General features: G+C 41.7%; 2 protein-coding genes across 7 annotated transcripts in view; one reads left to right on the top strand and one right to left on the bottom strand.

Annotated features, from left to right (window-relative positions):
* LOC138060368 (glutamine-rich protein 2-like) overlaps positions 1 to 6,709 on the bottom strand; it is a 29,858-nt gene extending 23,149 nt beyond the window's left edge. For all 3 annotated transcript variants that reach the window (XM_068906124.1, XM_068906126.1, XM_068906125.1), the window contains exons 1-4: positions 6,209 to 6,709; positions 2,213 to 2,305; positions 1,326 to 1,380; positions 68 to 114 (exon numbers count right to left, since the gene is read on the bottom strand). In XM_068906124.1, the coding sequence (XP_068762225.1) occupies positions 68 to 114; positions 1,326 to 1,380; positions 2,213 to 2,305; positions 6,209 to 6,709 (696 nt within the window). The remainder of the gene's footprint in view (positions 1 to 67; positions 115 to 1,325; positions 1,381 to 2,212; positions 2,306 to 6,208) is intronic.
* Positions 6,429 to 15,456, top strand: part of LOC138060375 (BTB/POZ domain-containing adapter for CUL3-mediated RhoA degradation protein 1-like) — an 80,097-nt gene continuing 71,069 nt past the window's right edge. For all 4 annotated transcript variants that reach the window (XM_068906134.1, XM_068906136.1, XM_068906133.1 and 1 more), the window contains exon 1: positions 6,429 to 7,717. In XM_068906134.1, the coding sequence (XP_068762235.1) occupies positions 7,021 to 7,717 (697 nt within the window). In that variant the 5' untranslated portion in view covers positions 6,429 to 7,020. The remainder of the gene's footprint in view (positions 7,718 to 15,456) is intronic.

The raw sequence follows: 15,456 nt of genomic DNA, 5'->3' as shown, positions 1-15,456 counted from the left end.
TAACATGTCAAGATTCTTTATATGAAAACTAGTGCACCTGTAATTCCATACACAAGACTCCACTTACTAATTCATTAAGCAAATCTTCCAATTTCTTTTTCTCCTCAGAACTGTCTACAAAATTGACAACATATAAATGAATATGTTAAAGAAAATACTAAAATATTGTATGAGCTAATTTTAAGACTGCAGGTAGGTTAAATTGATTCAAAAGCAGTATCTCTCTGAAAGAGATGCAAAGCTAAAAGAGGCCAGGCACCTGACACTCCTAAAACGTTTGTGATCATGATCAATCAATAATACCTTTCATGGCTGATCCCACTTTATGGTGTGGATTAAACTATTTTTGTTTGAAAATTCCCAGGTGCCAGCCATCTTGAATAACCGTCGCATGTTAGGGTAATGCCCCGTTGTTATAGAGCGGTTTTCAAATACCAACTGAAAGTAACTACTCCGACCAATCACAGCAGGATGGTGCAAACAGTTCAATGAACCAATCCAAATTTGTAGCAATTCCATTTAACTTGCTCAAAGCACAGGAAAAATAGTGCAAGCAAGTCACGGTTGGTTTTGGTTTTTTCTTTTCATTGGTTGATAAACTGGTGCGAGATTTTTAACCCAATCACTAAGCGCAGCAATTGCAATATTGCATATTTACTTTCAACAGTCATTTGAAAACTGTTCTAATACCAATGCTATTGTTTTGTGTAAGAAAAATAGCCTAAGGGCAACCCTCACACATTGCAATATTATTATACCAAGATGGCCAAGCCAAGTAAATTTGAAAGTGTATGACAATGACTGATTCTAAAATTCATTTTTCCTGATACAAACACATTTTATTAGAATAAAATTGGAGGGTGGAGGTCCCTTTAAACAATGAAGCGTATTTTTTCAAAAAGTCAGCCTCTGCATCTCTGAAATTTTTAATGACTTGTGGTGCAAACAGTAACGTTGTTCACTGACAGCATTAAAAGTTTTCATGATCGACCTTTTTTTTTCAATGTCTGGCAATTCACTACAGAACCCAAAAATCTTACATAATTTACATACCATATTCATAAATGGAGGCCAACAAATTATTCTTTTGTCTTTTTGCAAGTCATCCTCGCTAGCCTCGTTGGCACAAACAAAATTCAAATTAAAGAATTTCTGCTCCAAAGTGAGGTTAGTGAGGATGATTAGCACAAAGACAAAAGAATAATAATTTTTTGTCTGCTAAATTAACCATAGTACATGTAAATTTACAAACTTTGAAACAATACATTTCTCCATGCAGCCTTCTTGAAAGTTTGCAAAATGAAACTTAAAAATAGTGTTCTTACCTACACTTTCCAATGCTGTTATTCTCTCATTGAGACCTTCATTTTGTTTCGCTAGCTGAAAGTACAATCAGACAAGCAATTTGTCATCTTCGTGACCTTATTTTCTGTTTAATAAAAGACATAATTTGCTCAAAAGATTGATATACAGTAATGTAGACTTTCTTTAACTCATTAAACCCCAAGGAGTGAGACTTTACAGATTTTACTGTCTAATGCCAGATGATTTTATTCATCAACTGGAGGTATCCTAGGGCCTTTGAGGTGTTAATGGGTTAATTTCTAGTTACAAGTTAGAGCAGGTTCAAAATTGCTCATATCACAAATTCCCTCATAGTTAAGTTCAAATTGTTCAAATTTCACTTAATATTCCATTAAAATATTATTTACGATGAACTTTAATGACAACTTTCCGTTTATGGGCCACAGTGGTTTCTTAACTCCAGAATTAAAATTAACGTGAATAATTGCTGCCACTATTAATAATTACAATTTTTTTACTCTTAAGTCAGTAATAATAATATTACATAGCAGCACAAAATCTGTGTCCTTTGTTCACAACTGGCAGATCATGAAAATACATCAGGATGCAAATCGATAATAATAATAATAATAATAAATAAATTAATATTATTATTATTATTATTATTATTATTATTATTATTATTATTATTATTATTATTATTATTATTATTGATCATGACTTACTCCAAAGTTTAGTTAGTCTGAAGTCTGCTATGTTCTTTCCCAAAAATACCCCTTTTCAGTGGATTTGAAAATCAATTATTATTAGTTTAGGATAAAGATTTTGTCAGTACTGCTTTATACAAGTCATGTAGTAGTGCTTATGGCAGTTATATAGTATGTAACTGAAGATGTCTGACACATACCTCTGACATTTTCTTCTTCAAAGTACTAATTTCTTCAGCAGCTTCTTTGACATCTCCAACTTCCCTCATCATTGTGTCCAATAGGCTGGTGAGCTAAAATTGCACATGTAATGAGTTTTTCAGGCCTCATGCAGTTGTTCAAAAGGTGGATAATGCTATCCAGCGGGATAAATCAATATCCAGAGGATAAATGCTAGCAAAACCAATTGAGTTATCCAGTGGATAATGATTTATTAACCCTTCGAACAAATGGGGCCAGGAAAATAACAACAGAGCTTTTTACGGTTCTTGAACCTCTGGCCCACTTTGTTAAGCAAATATGCAAGTTACTTAAAGTGCACCTAACCCCAAAATATTTTTTTCGCTAAAATAAATCTTTGCACCTGTTCGAAATGCATTGCGACCATTTTTTCCTTTTTCTAACAAATTATCCTGCCATTTCATAGGCATCGAAAGTTGCGAAAATCCAAGCATCTTTTGTTCACGACCGAGTCAGAAGGGGAGTGGGTCTATTCCCGCTTTGACGTCACATACTGATTTACATTGCATTAACTCTTTGTAAAAATGCATGCAAAGTAGATTGTGACGTCAAAGCAGGAATAGACCCACTCCCCTTCTGACTCGGTCGTGAACAAAAGATGCTTGGATTTTCGCAACTTTCGAAGCCTATAAAATGGTAGGATTTGTTAGAAAAACGAAAAAATGGCCGCAATGCGTTTCGAACAGGTGCAAAGATTTATTTTAGCAAGAAAAATATTTTGGGGTTAGGTGCACTTTAAGAGGTAAATGGAAGAAGAGACTGTCGGCCCACTGTTGGCTAACTATCAGCCCACAGTTGACTGACAAGTAACCAACAGGTTTATTTGTAAACTGACACGCCACTGACAGATTATTTTGAATGTAAAGCTGACAAACATGACAAGATCTTTAGAGTTACTAAGCTTGTAAGGTTACTGAACAGTTCCCATTAGCCTAATGTTACATTGTACATACAATTAGGTAAAACCTAAAATGTTACATTTCAAGCACAATAACCACTGCTCCCTTGACTTTGGTGTTACCTTCTAGTCATGGTGAACATGCTACGCGAGGGTCAGCTGCTACCCTTGTATTTAGACAACAGTTTCTATCATTGAAGAGGAAATTCATCTCACAAATGGCTCTTTCAGGAGCCACCAACTTTTCGAAAGTCAATGGCCAACAAGAACAGTTATAGCATTGTGTAGTGTTATTAAAGTTGTGTTTATCCGAGCTTTAAGGGTGCTTCTAATAGCCATTCGATACGAAACGTTACACTGGCGACGAGCACAGGATTTTTGGAGTAATTATTTTTGAAATATCACACGAAGAAAACAAATTTTGTGAGGGTAATGAGCAAACAAAACACCAGTCAACCAGCTGGGCCAAGTCAGCGATCAGGGCAAATTAAGTACGAAGTCTACCCTGTTTTGAACCTAGGGCAGAACCCCACACTTTATCGGTACATTGGAAGCGACGGAAATGCTCGTTTGATTTGTATGTGTTGGCAAAAGGGATTGTGGAAAATCGTCATAAGGTTGCTCTCCCATTGCAAATAGCAGGACAAGAAGTTCAGGATTTGTATTACATGCTTGCCGCTCCGGAGGAAGAATTAAGAGATTACAAAGAAGTTGTGGAGCTATCAATTGGATAGCTATTTTGTACCGAAAGTAAACCTGCCTTTTGAATGCCATGTTTTCAGGCAAATAGATCAGCAATCACATGAGAAAGTAGACCAGTTTGTTTGCAGGCTAGGGCAGAAGGCGATTACATGTGAATTTGCGAACATGGATGAGACGATTCGGGACCAACTGATCGAGAAATGCAGCAGGCTCAGACAAAAGTTTCAAATGCTACTTTAAAAGACTTACAAGACATTGCAAGAACTTATGAGGCTGTAGACGCACAGATGGAATCGATGAGCAAGTCACCGGTTAGTAGCAGAGATCAAGTTAATTCAGTTAAACAGCAAAAGTTCCAAACGAAGGGAAGAGGAGATGACCCTAACAAAGGAGGGCCAAACAAACCAAAGCATGCTAGGAATAAAGAGTGTGGAAAGTGTGGAGCTCGTGGACATTTTGTGGTCTGTTGTGGAAACCAGAAACTATGGTCAAGTACCCAGAAGGGAATCATTACAGAAAATAAGAAGAAAGCCTATCTAGTAGCACAAGGGGTCTCTAGAGAAGGAGATGGTTATGCATTTACTGTTGAAGGAGGCTGAGAGTTGAAGAAATTACACTCAAGGTGGGAGGAGTAGTGTTAGACAGTGTATTTATTGACTCTGGGGCATCATGTAACCTGATTGACTGCAACACTTGGAATAATATGAAACAGATCGGATCGACTGCGAATCCAAACTGTCAGATAAGAAGTTATTTGCGTACCGACAGAAGTAATCGTACAAAGTTGTAGGAACATTTGTGGCAGAGCTGGTGTGTCAAGATAACGGAGCAGAGTGTGTATTTACAATACTGTAAAACTGGAGAGGAAGTGTACTTGTCTTACAATTATGCTATGCGGACCTATGTAACGCACAGAGTTATGAGTATCTAAGAGAAAGATCCGCCATATTGTATAGGATTGTGCAGTGTTATAAAGTTGTGTTTATCCGAATTTTAGGTGTGCTTCTAATAAAATTTAGCAATCCAATAATGAAGCATTACATTTATGACCAAAAAATGATGGATTTATATTACTTCATAATAAATCCTACCTCATGAAAAATTCATCAAACTTGCTTTCTTGGTCGGCTTTATTTGCTTTAAGGGCGTTCGCGCCCATTGCTATTGCGCATTTTTCGCGCATGTCACGCACGTGTCGTGCATCGCACCACGAAGGTAAACAAACATGGCATTGAGCCAGTGTTTGATCCTCCCTCAGGCAAAGGGTCGCTTGTAGCATCATGGGATAGCTGTGAACACAGGTCTTCTCAGAAATGTCACACAATGACATGACAGTGCAAATACACGATCGCTTTGAGAATGATCAAACTTGCTTTCTTGGTCGGCTTTATTTGCTTTAAGGACGTTCGTGCCCATTGCTATTGCGCATTTTTTCACGCATGTCTCGCACACGTCATGCATCGCACCACAAGGGTAAACAAACATGGCATCAGGCCAGTGTTTGATCCTCCCTCAGGCACTTGTGGCATCATGGGATAGCTGTGGACCAAGTTCTTCTCGGAAATGTCACGCAATGACGTGACAGTGCAAATACGCGATCGCTTTGAGAACTTCGCAGCGATTTTACGCTCTTGAATGCTTGGTGACCCCCATTTTTCTTTCCGTAGATGACTTCTTTCCTGATTTTGTCCATTTTAAGAAAAAACGAAAAAAATCTGTATATGAGAAGTTATAAATATTTTGCCTTTTATGTGTCTTGTGTGACCAAAGTTTTCTTTCTTAGACTAATATGCATCATTTTTCAACGTCTATTTCACCTTAGAAAAAGACATCAGCTGCAAAAGTTTATTTAGTTATGTTAGTTATGTTGAATTGAGTATGTTTACCTGACCTAAATTTCACTAATGTTGTTTTTTTTCATTGCTGACAGTTGTAAGCTAAGATCGCCTTAAAATAACGCAAGCTTCTAAAATTAAAATGCACCTTATCTCGAAAACGAGCGCGGTGACCCCCCATTTGTTTTGGCTTTTTGGCAAAAGTAGATCATTACCTTTCTCCGTGGCAAGTTTTAAAAAAAATCTGTACTTAGGAACAATTTTTGGGCGAAGATGTGGCGAAGATATACATGTAATATTGTTTTAAAACCAATGCAAAGAATTGCTCAAATACTAGTAGTTCATATATAATACGCAAATAACAGTGAGGTCACGATAATGTGAATGTGCTACGAAACGTGAAACCGCCGACAACAATGATAACAATTGACAACTTGTAGTTAAGGAGTAACTTTTCAATTACTCGATCGGTTACAGTTATCTGCATTTCGGCGAGAAATTAGACATTTCACCGTCCATACCTTTTCAATTCCAGTTTCAGCAGCTCCGAGCCGGCGATTAATGTTGATAAATTGCCACATATCTGCTACAGGAGTTCTGCCGTCTTTTTTCAGTTTTGCTCGTTGAAGAATTTCCCCATTACTTGGCAAATCGTCTAAGATCTCTAATTTCTTTTCAATGCTTGCAACCTTGACCTCTAAATTACCTCCGAACGGCGAAGAAAATGAAGCAGACTGCACAGAGAAAGGTATTTTATCTGTCATTCCTACTTCCACAAAAGATTTCGATCTGCTCAGATCATCGTTGTCAGTGTCTTGTGTGATGTCTTGCTTGTTTTTAAGCAGGGCAAATGCTGCTCTGAAGTCTCCATCCTCGGGAATATCTTTGCTCTTTTTTTCAATCCCTAAATGGACAAGAATCTCCTGGAGTACTCCATGAAGAATATTAAAGTTCACGGCACCTTGTTCAGGTGAGCCGAGAGCCAAGTTCAGTAGTTGATCCAACTCCACGCTTATTGTCATGATAACAAAACAAATTCTTCGACTTTAAGGCTACAAGAGTGGCTATTGAAAGCGTCGGACGAAGCACTCGACAGCCACCATCATTCAAAAATTCAAGTTGCTACAGGCAACACACCCGATACAAAAATTTACAAAAGAAAATAAATATTTATGTCAAATATCCGATAAATAAATATGTCGACTTGAGCCTACGCTTCCTTGACCAGTTGTTTCTTCTCTTGACAGAGGAGAGAGAGCCTGGGTTCTGTTCGATCCACACCCTTCCACACTTTCGTTTTCTTTTGTTTAAGAGCTTATCTTCTAGTTTCAAAATGTCTGCTGATGAAAAGAAGGCCAAAACACCCAGCTACGAAGCACTGGAAGAAGCTCTTGGCCTTATGAAGAAAGCTTACGACATTATGAATCAGCAAGCTGAGGATGTTCGCAAGGAAAAGGAAGCTTTTGAGTCTGTTGCTAAAAAACTTGATCATGTTCACTTCTCTTCCACCGTTGAGCTAAATGTAGGCGGTCAGCATTTCACCACAAGCCTGCAAACGCTGACAAAAGACACAGGTTCAATGCTACATGCGATGTTCTCTGGAAGATTCGATACAAAACCAGCTGAAGATGGATCGTACTTTATTGATCGCGATGGAACTCACTTCCGGTATATTCTGAATTATCTGCGCACGGGTCGACTCGTTCTTCCAGAGGATAAGTTGGTCCGAAAGGAATTGTTTGAAGAAGCAAAGTTCTATCAAATCCGTGGGATTGTCGATGGATTCCTCCCAAAATCGTTCTTAGAGTCTAAAATTTTGTCTGATGAGCAAAAGGAAAAATTAATCGACACTTGGCTTGAAGAACCACTGAAGCAACCTCGCTCAAGTTTCGTACTGATCTACCGAGCATCTCGCGACGGATGGGCATCGTCTACATTCCACGCCTTGTGTGACAACAAGGGGCCCACTGTAACTGTGGTCGAAAGTGAAGATAATATATTTGGAGGCTACACAGAGCAATCATGGGATGGTAAGTTGTTTTGCATGTACACTGTATTACATTTGCAAACTGATTATAAAGTAGGGAGAAACAAGAGGCCGCAAGTAGACTTTATATAAGAGTTGCTGATCATCACAGTTCAGCAGCAGTTTAAGTTGCGTAGACAGCCTGAACAATCCGGGCTTGAACTGGGTTTGAACATCGCACTGCACTGCCCTACTTAATTCTGATCAATTAAGCCAAGTGGGAGCTGGTCACTAGTGAATGTAGTGACCTGTTATTGAGTTCTTGAGACAAAGACGAGTTAAGTACAGAAAAGTCATTGCCACTGTGCTTCAGTTTCACAACCTTACAATAGGAAATTAACACAAATTTCAAAAAGTTGTGTTTATTTAAGTGGCCTTCATTTATGTTGACATTAAGTGTAGTGTAAGGAGGCGTGGTGGCCTCATGGTTAGTGTGCTCAACTCTGGATCAAGTGGTGTGGGTTCAGGTCCTGGCCGGGGACATTGTGTTGTGTTCTAAGCCAAGACACTTTATTCCCACAGTGCCTCTCTCCACCCAGGTGTATAAATGGGTACCGGCAAAATGCTGGGTGTAACCCTGCAATGGACTGGCATCCCATCCCGGGGGGAGGAAAAAAATACTCCAAGTCACTTCATGCCACAGAAACCGGGATAAGCTCCGGCTCTGATGGTCCACTAGGCTCGTAAACAGACTTTTTGGGGTCTTATGCATTGTATGCATACAGACCCCTAAGTTCGAGACGAGATCACAGGTGACAGGTCTCCGAGAGCATAGATAGTCTGGAATGTAGACTGGGTACTAGTAATTGTGAGCCATTGTTTTCAAATGTCGGCCATTTCTTCTGGCGTGTTGTTGTCGTTGTGTATTAAATCTACAGTCCTTTTATATTTCCCTGTTTTGGGAAAATGTTGAAGAGCTTTGCATCGCAAATTAGTTGTAATTGTTCAAGGTAAGTTATTTCTGTTTCAAAAAGACGTGTTCCCGTTGCGTTTTATCTTTACACAAGCCAAGTAAACATGACCATGGAAGTTACGAAGCCGCAAAAGTAGACACTTTCTAGAAAGACAAATTAACACACCTGTCAACAAACTTGGATTCCGCACAATCACCGATAGCAGGAAAGCTGAGATTTCGTCATGTGAAAGAAGAATAATCAAGACATCATCGGACACATTTGTCTTTGGTGGCATTTTAGTTTACGAGGAAATATAACATCATGCTCGGAAAAGTCGCGGACCAAGTATACCATACTGTATTTCTTAATCTTTCATATTCTTCATGTACTTCACGATTTGCTCTAACATGCTTGGGTTCAATTTTTCCAAGAGCGTAGATACCTTGCAATGTTTTTAGAACGACTTATTGCAACATATATTTGACCATAGATAAAGCTTCGCTGTTTGTTAAAATGAAAGCTTATTACTATTCTATCCATTGTCAGTCCTTTTACTTTGTGGACAGAGCAAGCCCATGCTAATGTAATTTGGGTGAGTTCGGAGATAATGGAGTTAGTCCAGGAGAGTTAGGAGAGATGACTAGTCAATCAGACGTACGAGGCGTGGAAAGGTATGAAGAAGGAAGGTGGTCGGGTGGAGCAAGATGCAATGGTATGAACAGAGCGTTTGCAGTAAGCGAAGATGTGTTCCACTCCCGGCTGGTGACTGGTGTCGTGACAAGCGCCAGTACGATTCCATTGGCGGCAAACGAGCGTGAGCAGTTGTTGGGACCTGGGACTGCGGCAGTATCAGCAGACGGTGGTGTGTTGGGAAGTCACTGAGATTCTGTGATGTTGAATCATTCTATCTCGCTGAAATCATCGCCCCAATTGGCGAGGCTGGCCTCGATGCGATCTAAGATGGCGGCATGAAAGGAAAGAGCAGCGGGCCAATTATACTTTGAAGCGAGCCGCATTAAAGACATCAAATGTCGCGTCATGACGGCTTGTTTCTCCAGCTGTTCAGAGTTAACAATGTCTAAATAACCGTGAAGTTGTGAGAACTAGGAACTTTTTTCTGGCAGGACCGAATAGAACATGCAAATGAGGCCATTCTTGCAGATTAGTGATACGTGTGTTGTGGTCAAATTGACCCTGAGACTTACCGGCATTGTGTCCAGAACGCATGGTGTCTATAGTATCAGGCGAAGAAGATAGGAGACTTCGATCAAGTACCACAAGCTTGCACGAGGTTTATCCAAGATGGCCGACCTATCGATCCCAGCATGCAATTCCTAATCCTACATCCCCCCCTCAAAAGGGAAAGCTATGAAAATATAACAAAACGAACAACAACAGGAATAATAACAAATCAAAATGTTCATGTGAAGCACTGAGGCACACACAGTTCAATGTTCAACTAAAGATTCAAGCGTTCTGGAGATGCCACAGCTCTTCCCGACCAAGTTTTCAGGACCGCAGAGCTTGGACTCCGCGGAGGTACGCACTGATCCAGCGTTGTTCCTAGAGCAGCTACTGGGACAGCTGTCTGTGAGGATGGGGGCACCTGCGTAGTCTGAGGCCTCGACGGAGTGCTGAGCACTGGCAATACAGGAATGACAGGTACTGGTGAGGCAGGGGTGACATCACAGGCCGGCGTAGATGAGTGTTGTTCGGCTTCAGCTGGTTTTGCTGCGGCTACTAAGGCAGAGCGGTTTCGTCGGAGTGTGCCCCTTTCTGTAGTGACAAGGTAAGATCGGGGTTTCTCAGTTTTCCCTGTCACCAGGCCATACCGATCTTGATCTCTTATCCAAACTCGGCCACCCAGTTCAAGTGTTGGCAGTTCCTTTGCTCTGCGACGCCTGTCAAAGTTGCGCTGTTGGTTCAATCGATACAAGCTTTCCTTTTCTTCCACCAACTGGCGATCCCTTATCTGCACATTAGGGTACAAGTGGGTTGGAAAAGTTCGTAGCTGTGTTTTCAGGCGACGTCCCATCAGTAATTCATTAGGTGAGTAGCCATTATGTAGAGGAGTTGATCTGTAAGTCAAGAGGGCGCTGAAGATGTCTTCGTTTTCCCTCAACATATACTTTGCTGTGCAAATGGCTCGTTCGACTTCGCCGCTCGCTTGGGGGTATTTTGGCGAACTAGTAAAATGTATGAAATGGTATGCTTCGGCAAACTGTCGAAAGGTCTCTGCGCTATACTGTGGCCCGTTGTCTGACATAATGACATCTGGGATTTCATGTGTGGCAAAAACCTCCCTGAGAGCTTTTATAACTGAATGAGAAGTCTCATCAGAGAGTTCTTTGATGTTAAACCAGCTCGAGTAATAGTCTACCACGATGATGTATTTTCTTCCTTGAAAATCATACAGGTCTGTTGCTACCCTCTCCCAGGGGCGGCCTGGGAAGGACGAAGGCAAAAGCGGTTCTCTGGGCGTTGGTTGTTCCTTGACACAGGTGTGGCATCAGGTGATCAACTCACCAATTTGTGTGGAGAGTCCCCGCCACCATACATGCCCTGGATCTACACTTAGTCAGACCTAGGTGACCAGTATGAATGCAGTCGAGGATTTGTAGTCGCATACTCCTCGGAATTACTATACGATCATCGTACAGGAGTAAGTCATCAACAATCGTGAGGTGGCCTCTGTTCTCCCAATATGGGCGCAGTAACGGCTGGTGAGGCAAGTAAGGAGGCCATCCGTGAAGGCAATACGATCTTAAAAGGGAGCATTCTTCGTCTACCTTCTCGCATCCCTTATCTGCTGTAGTCGGTTGGGCGTGGCTGGGAGATAGGAAGTGGTCTGAGTTGAAAAAGCCTCTAGTTCTTCGACAAACAGCTTATCTTCTATCCCTGATAGGCCAGCAGGAGCAAGTGAGAGTGTATCTGCGGTAATTTGATGTTTTCCTGGCACATATTGAACTTGATAGCTGTATCTCATAAGTCTCAGGCGGAATCGCAGGATACAGGGGGGCATCTTTGAGAGCTCTGATGAATTCAGGAGGACAGGAAGCGGTTTGTGGTCTGTTTCCAGGGTGAAAGGGATGCCGAGCACATAATCAGAGAACCTCTCACTAGCCCATGTTGTCGCGAGGGCTTCCTTTTCAATTACGGCATAACGTTTCTCTGTGTCACTGAGAGATCTTGACGTGTAACACACCGGGCGGCGCTCTCCGTCATCCTGAATTTGAAATAAGACCGCACCAATTCCTGTGTTGGAAGCATTCGCTGAAATAATCGTTGGACGGTTTGGATTATAATGTGCCAGGACTGTCGGTGACACTAATGCTTGCTTGATCTGCTCAAAGGCTTTTTGCTGGGGTTCAGCCCAAACCCAAACACTGTCTTTGCGTAATAATTGACGAGGGGGGTCACTGAGGTCAGCCAGGTTGGGAATAAATTTTCCAAGGTGGTTGACCATTCCCATGAATCGCTGTATCCCCAAGACATCTGAAGGGACTGGGAATTGGGTCACAGCGGTGGTCTTCTGTGGGTCCGCGTGGAGTCCAGAGCTATCAATGATGTGAGCAAGAAATCTGATTGATGATCGTGAAAACTCACATTTGTCATTAAGGGTCAACCCAGCTTCTTGTAAGCGGTGAAGAACAGCTCGTACGCGTCCATCATGTTCCGACTGGTCTACCCCGTGAATGGGAACATCGTCCATTTGACAGAGGGTCCCTTCCAAGCCCTCAAGTACGATACCTGCACACCACTCAGTTGGTGCTGTTACAGGCGAGATCACTCCTTGCAGAAGCACTGTTTCTCTTTGACTCTTTACTTTTGGAATCAGTGGATGGGGGATCTTTCTGGGATTGTAGAGACAGAAAGCATCAGGACGAAGTGTTATGTGGCATTCAGTCTTAAGCTTTCCCAGTCCGCTGAAGAGTGCTGAAAATTCGGCTTTGAAATTTGGTGGCCCCGTGGTCACCTCTTCGACATCTTTGTCAACACGGCTTATGAGTCCTAGTTCGCCACAGGCTCTTCTGCTTACTAACGAACACTTCTGATTATGCACCACATATATAGGCTCAGTTAACTTTGATTGTCTGTAATTAAGAGTTGCATAGAACAGACCTTTCACAGGCAGAGTGTTTCCAGGACCGCATAGAACCTGGGATGTCTTGGTTAATTCAACATCCTCGCTAAGGACATCATCGCTAAGGACAGTCACTGCTACCCCCGTGTCAAGCTTGAAGCGCGTTGTACGACCGTTCACTCCTATTTGTGCAGACCAACAGTTCTTCTCGCAACCGATCTCACAGAGGAAGGGTATGTCTTCTCCTCTCATTCTTCTACTGCATGTACCTTTCTTGGATAAGGTTTCTTGCTGAGACAGACAGACTGAAAATGTCCCTTCTTGTTGCAGTTGTTACAAATAGTGTCTCTAGCTGGAGGGCTCTTTTATGTATTCTTCGTTTCGGTTACGAGCAGGTGGGTTGTTTGTGGCTTGTTGTTTGTTGTGAGAGCATGGCTGACTGACGTAATCAACTTCATTTTGAGTTTCTACCCCACGGACAATGGTTTGATTTTGTTTTCTCGCTTCGGCTTGTCAGCTTATGCGAGCAGCATCCACAAGAGTGAGGTCAGATTTAGCTTGTAGGCGGTCGGACAGTGTATCATCGAGAACTCCAACACTAATTCTGTCTCTTATAAGTTCAGAGTTCCGTAATCACAATTTTCGGCGAGGCGGTATAAATCTTGATTAAAGGTGTCCACGGATTCACCGGGGTTTTGTCTTCGTCGATTGAACCGACCTCGTTCGACTATAATATTGCGGCGAGCTGCAAAATAGCCATTTAGGGCAGTTTTGACTTCGTCGAAGGAAGCGGTTGCTTCGTTTATGGTTAACGTTTTGACGATGTCATCCGCACAATCCCCCATTGCCTAAGGAAATGTTCTAACCTGTTCCTGGTTTGATTTGTTTTGGAAGACCTGCAGCGATCCGATAGCGCTCAAAATGTCGAAGCCATTTGAGCCCCATGTGTGCTTGATTCGGGTTGTTTGCTCCTTGGAACTTGCTCGGGTGCGGGAGAGAGTTTACAGGAGCATCTCCAGGTTGGTCTGCCATTCTGTTTTACGGGTTGGAGGGGTCAGGACTGCTGCCACCATATAGTATCAGGTGAAGAAGAAAGGAGACTTTGATCGAGTAACGCAAGCTAGCACGAGGTTTATTCAAGATGGCCTGTCTATCGATCCCAGCATGCAATGCCTAATCCTACAGTGTCGAGAGAAGGAATCGCTGCCGGTTTAACACTGCCAGGAGACGATAGCAATCGCGCCTTTGCTTGAGCTTCCAGTTCCAAGACTTGGATTTCCAGACGCTACTTGAAGTTTGATTAGCTCCAAATCTTGGGAAGTTCCCGGCATGGAGATTGGTGAGACACGTGGTGGAGTAAGGTCGTCTTGAAGCGAGTTGTTTTTGCATTAGGAGCGCTGTGAGGCGGCCGACTTAGTGAAGGAATGTCGTAAACAAAGCCTGTCGGTAAGGTAGGTGCCTTGACTTTGCGTTTAGCGGCGGGAGAAGCCATAAAGAAAGGTACAAGCGGGATACAAATGGAACAACGACTCGAAAGAACGATCAGCAAAACAAACGATCGTATTATGCTGACGTGTCAGTCAATGGCAAGCCAGCCAATGCGTGGAGGCCTGGGGCTAATTAAGTTATTCCCAAGGAATATTAACAATGATCGCCTATTAGGTCTTACCTTTATCTTTGCCAAGATGGGTTCAATAGCTACTACTTTGTTTTCTCAGCATATGTTGAGTATTGCTATTATTTATTATGTTTTGTCCTGCTTTATCATGATCAAACTTATTTGAATATTATTGACGGTCTTTGAGTATTTAGACTGACATATATTTTGACTACTGTACCAATCTGACCATTGATCAATCTATCTGAGATGTCAGTATTAGCTGTAAGCATCACTCTTGCCATTTCTTTTAAATGAAGTTGATAATAAAGTCCACCAGTTTCAGATCGTCCTCTTGCCAGTACTCTGTCAATATCTTGCTTATTGACATTGTTAGGATATTGATCTGTGACTTTCAGGGTAAACATAGCTTTAGGAATCACGGCTAATTTAAATATACCAACTTTATTCATACAATACAATGAAAGGGAGAGATACCATAGGTTATCCCTATACGATGGTATCCGCCCGGATGTCATTGATCTAGAGTTGATTCTTATGAGTGAGGAAAACCCGAGTACCCAGAGAAAAACCCTTGGAGTCAGATTGAGATTGACTGAAACTCAGCCCACATACAACCTCGAGGCCAGAGATGAACCTGGGTTGCAGAGGTGAGAGGCACGGTTGATAACCACTGAGCCATCCTGATTCCCCTTTTGGAGGTTAAGCTGATATAAATCACCAAGAGCAATAATACTTATACCAGCAAAAAGCCGTGAGTTGTTGATATGAAATGTCTCTTTTAGTCATTGATGAATATGGAGGAGAGTAATGTAATACCAACCATTAAGATCTCATGTATTATTATTACGTTCAGCTCTCACAGTGGTAATCTCATTTGTGTTCTTTTGTGGTCAGATATTGCAGGTAGGAATTAAATCACCTGTATTTTTAGGTATTGCTAATGCTGTGTTAATGGTTGTACCATCAAAGTATATTGCTGCTACTCCGGTAGATGCTGCTAGTAAGACTGTTGGTTTCTAATAGGATTCATTGGAGCATGTCCTTAGGTTTTTTAAGTGTGGTAGATTGTTTTAATTAATCAAATGACTTCCCAGCACCACCACCTCCAGTTATAAACAAAGAAACTGGTTCAACATTTTGTG

The sequence above is a fragment of the Montipora capricornis genome, chromosome 8, assembly GCF_036669925.1.
Source record: "Montipora capricornis isolate CH-2021 chromosome 8, ASM3666992v2, whole genome shotgun sequence".
Lineage (NCBI taxonomy): Eukaryota > Metazoa > Cnidaria > Anthozoa > Scleractinia > Acroporidae > Montipora > Montipora capricornis.
The sequence above is the reverse complement of the archived record's forward strand: the minus strand, read 5'-3'. Positions and strand labels throughout refer to the sequence as shown.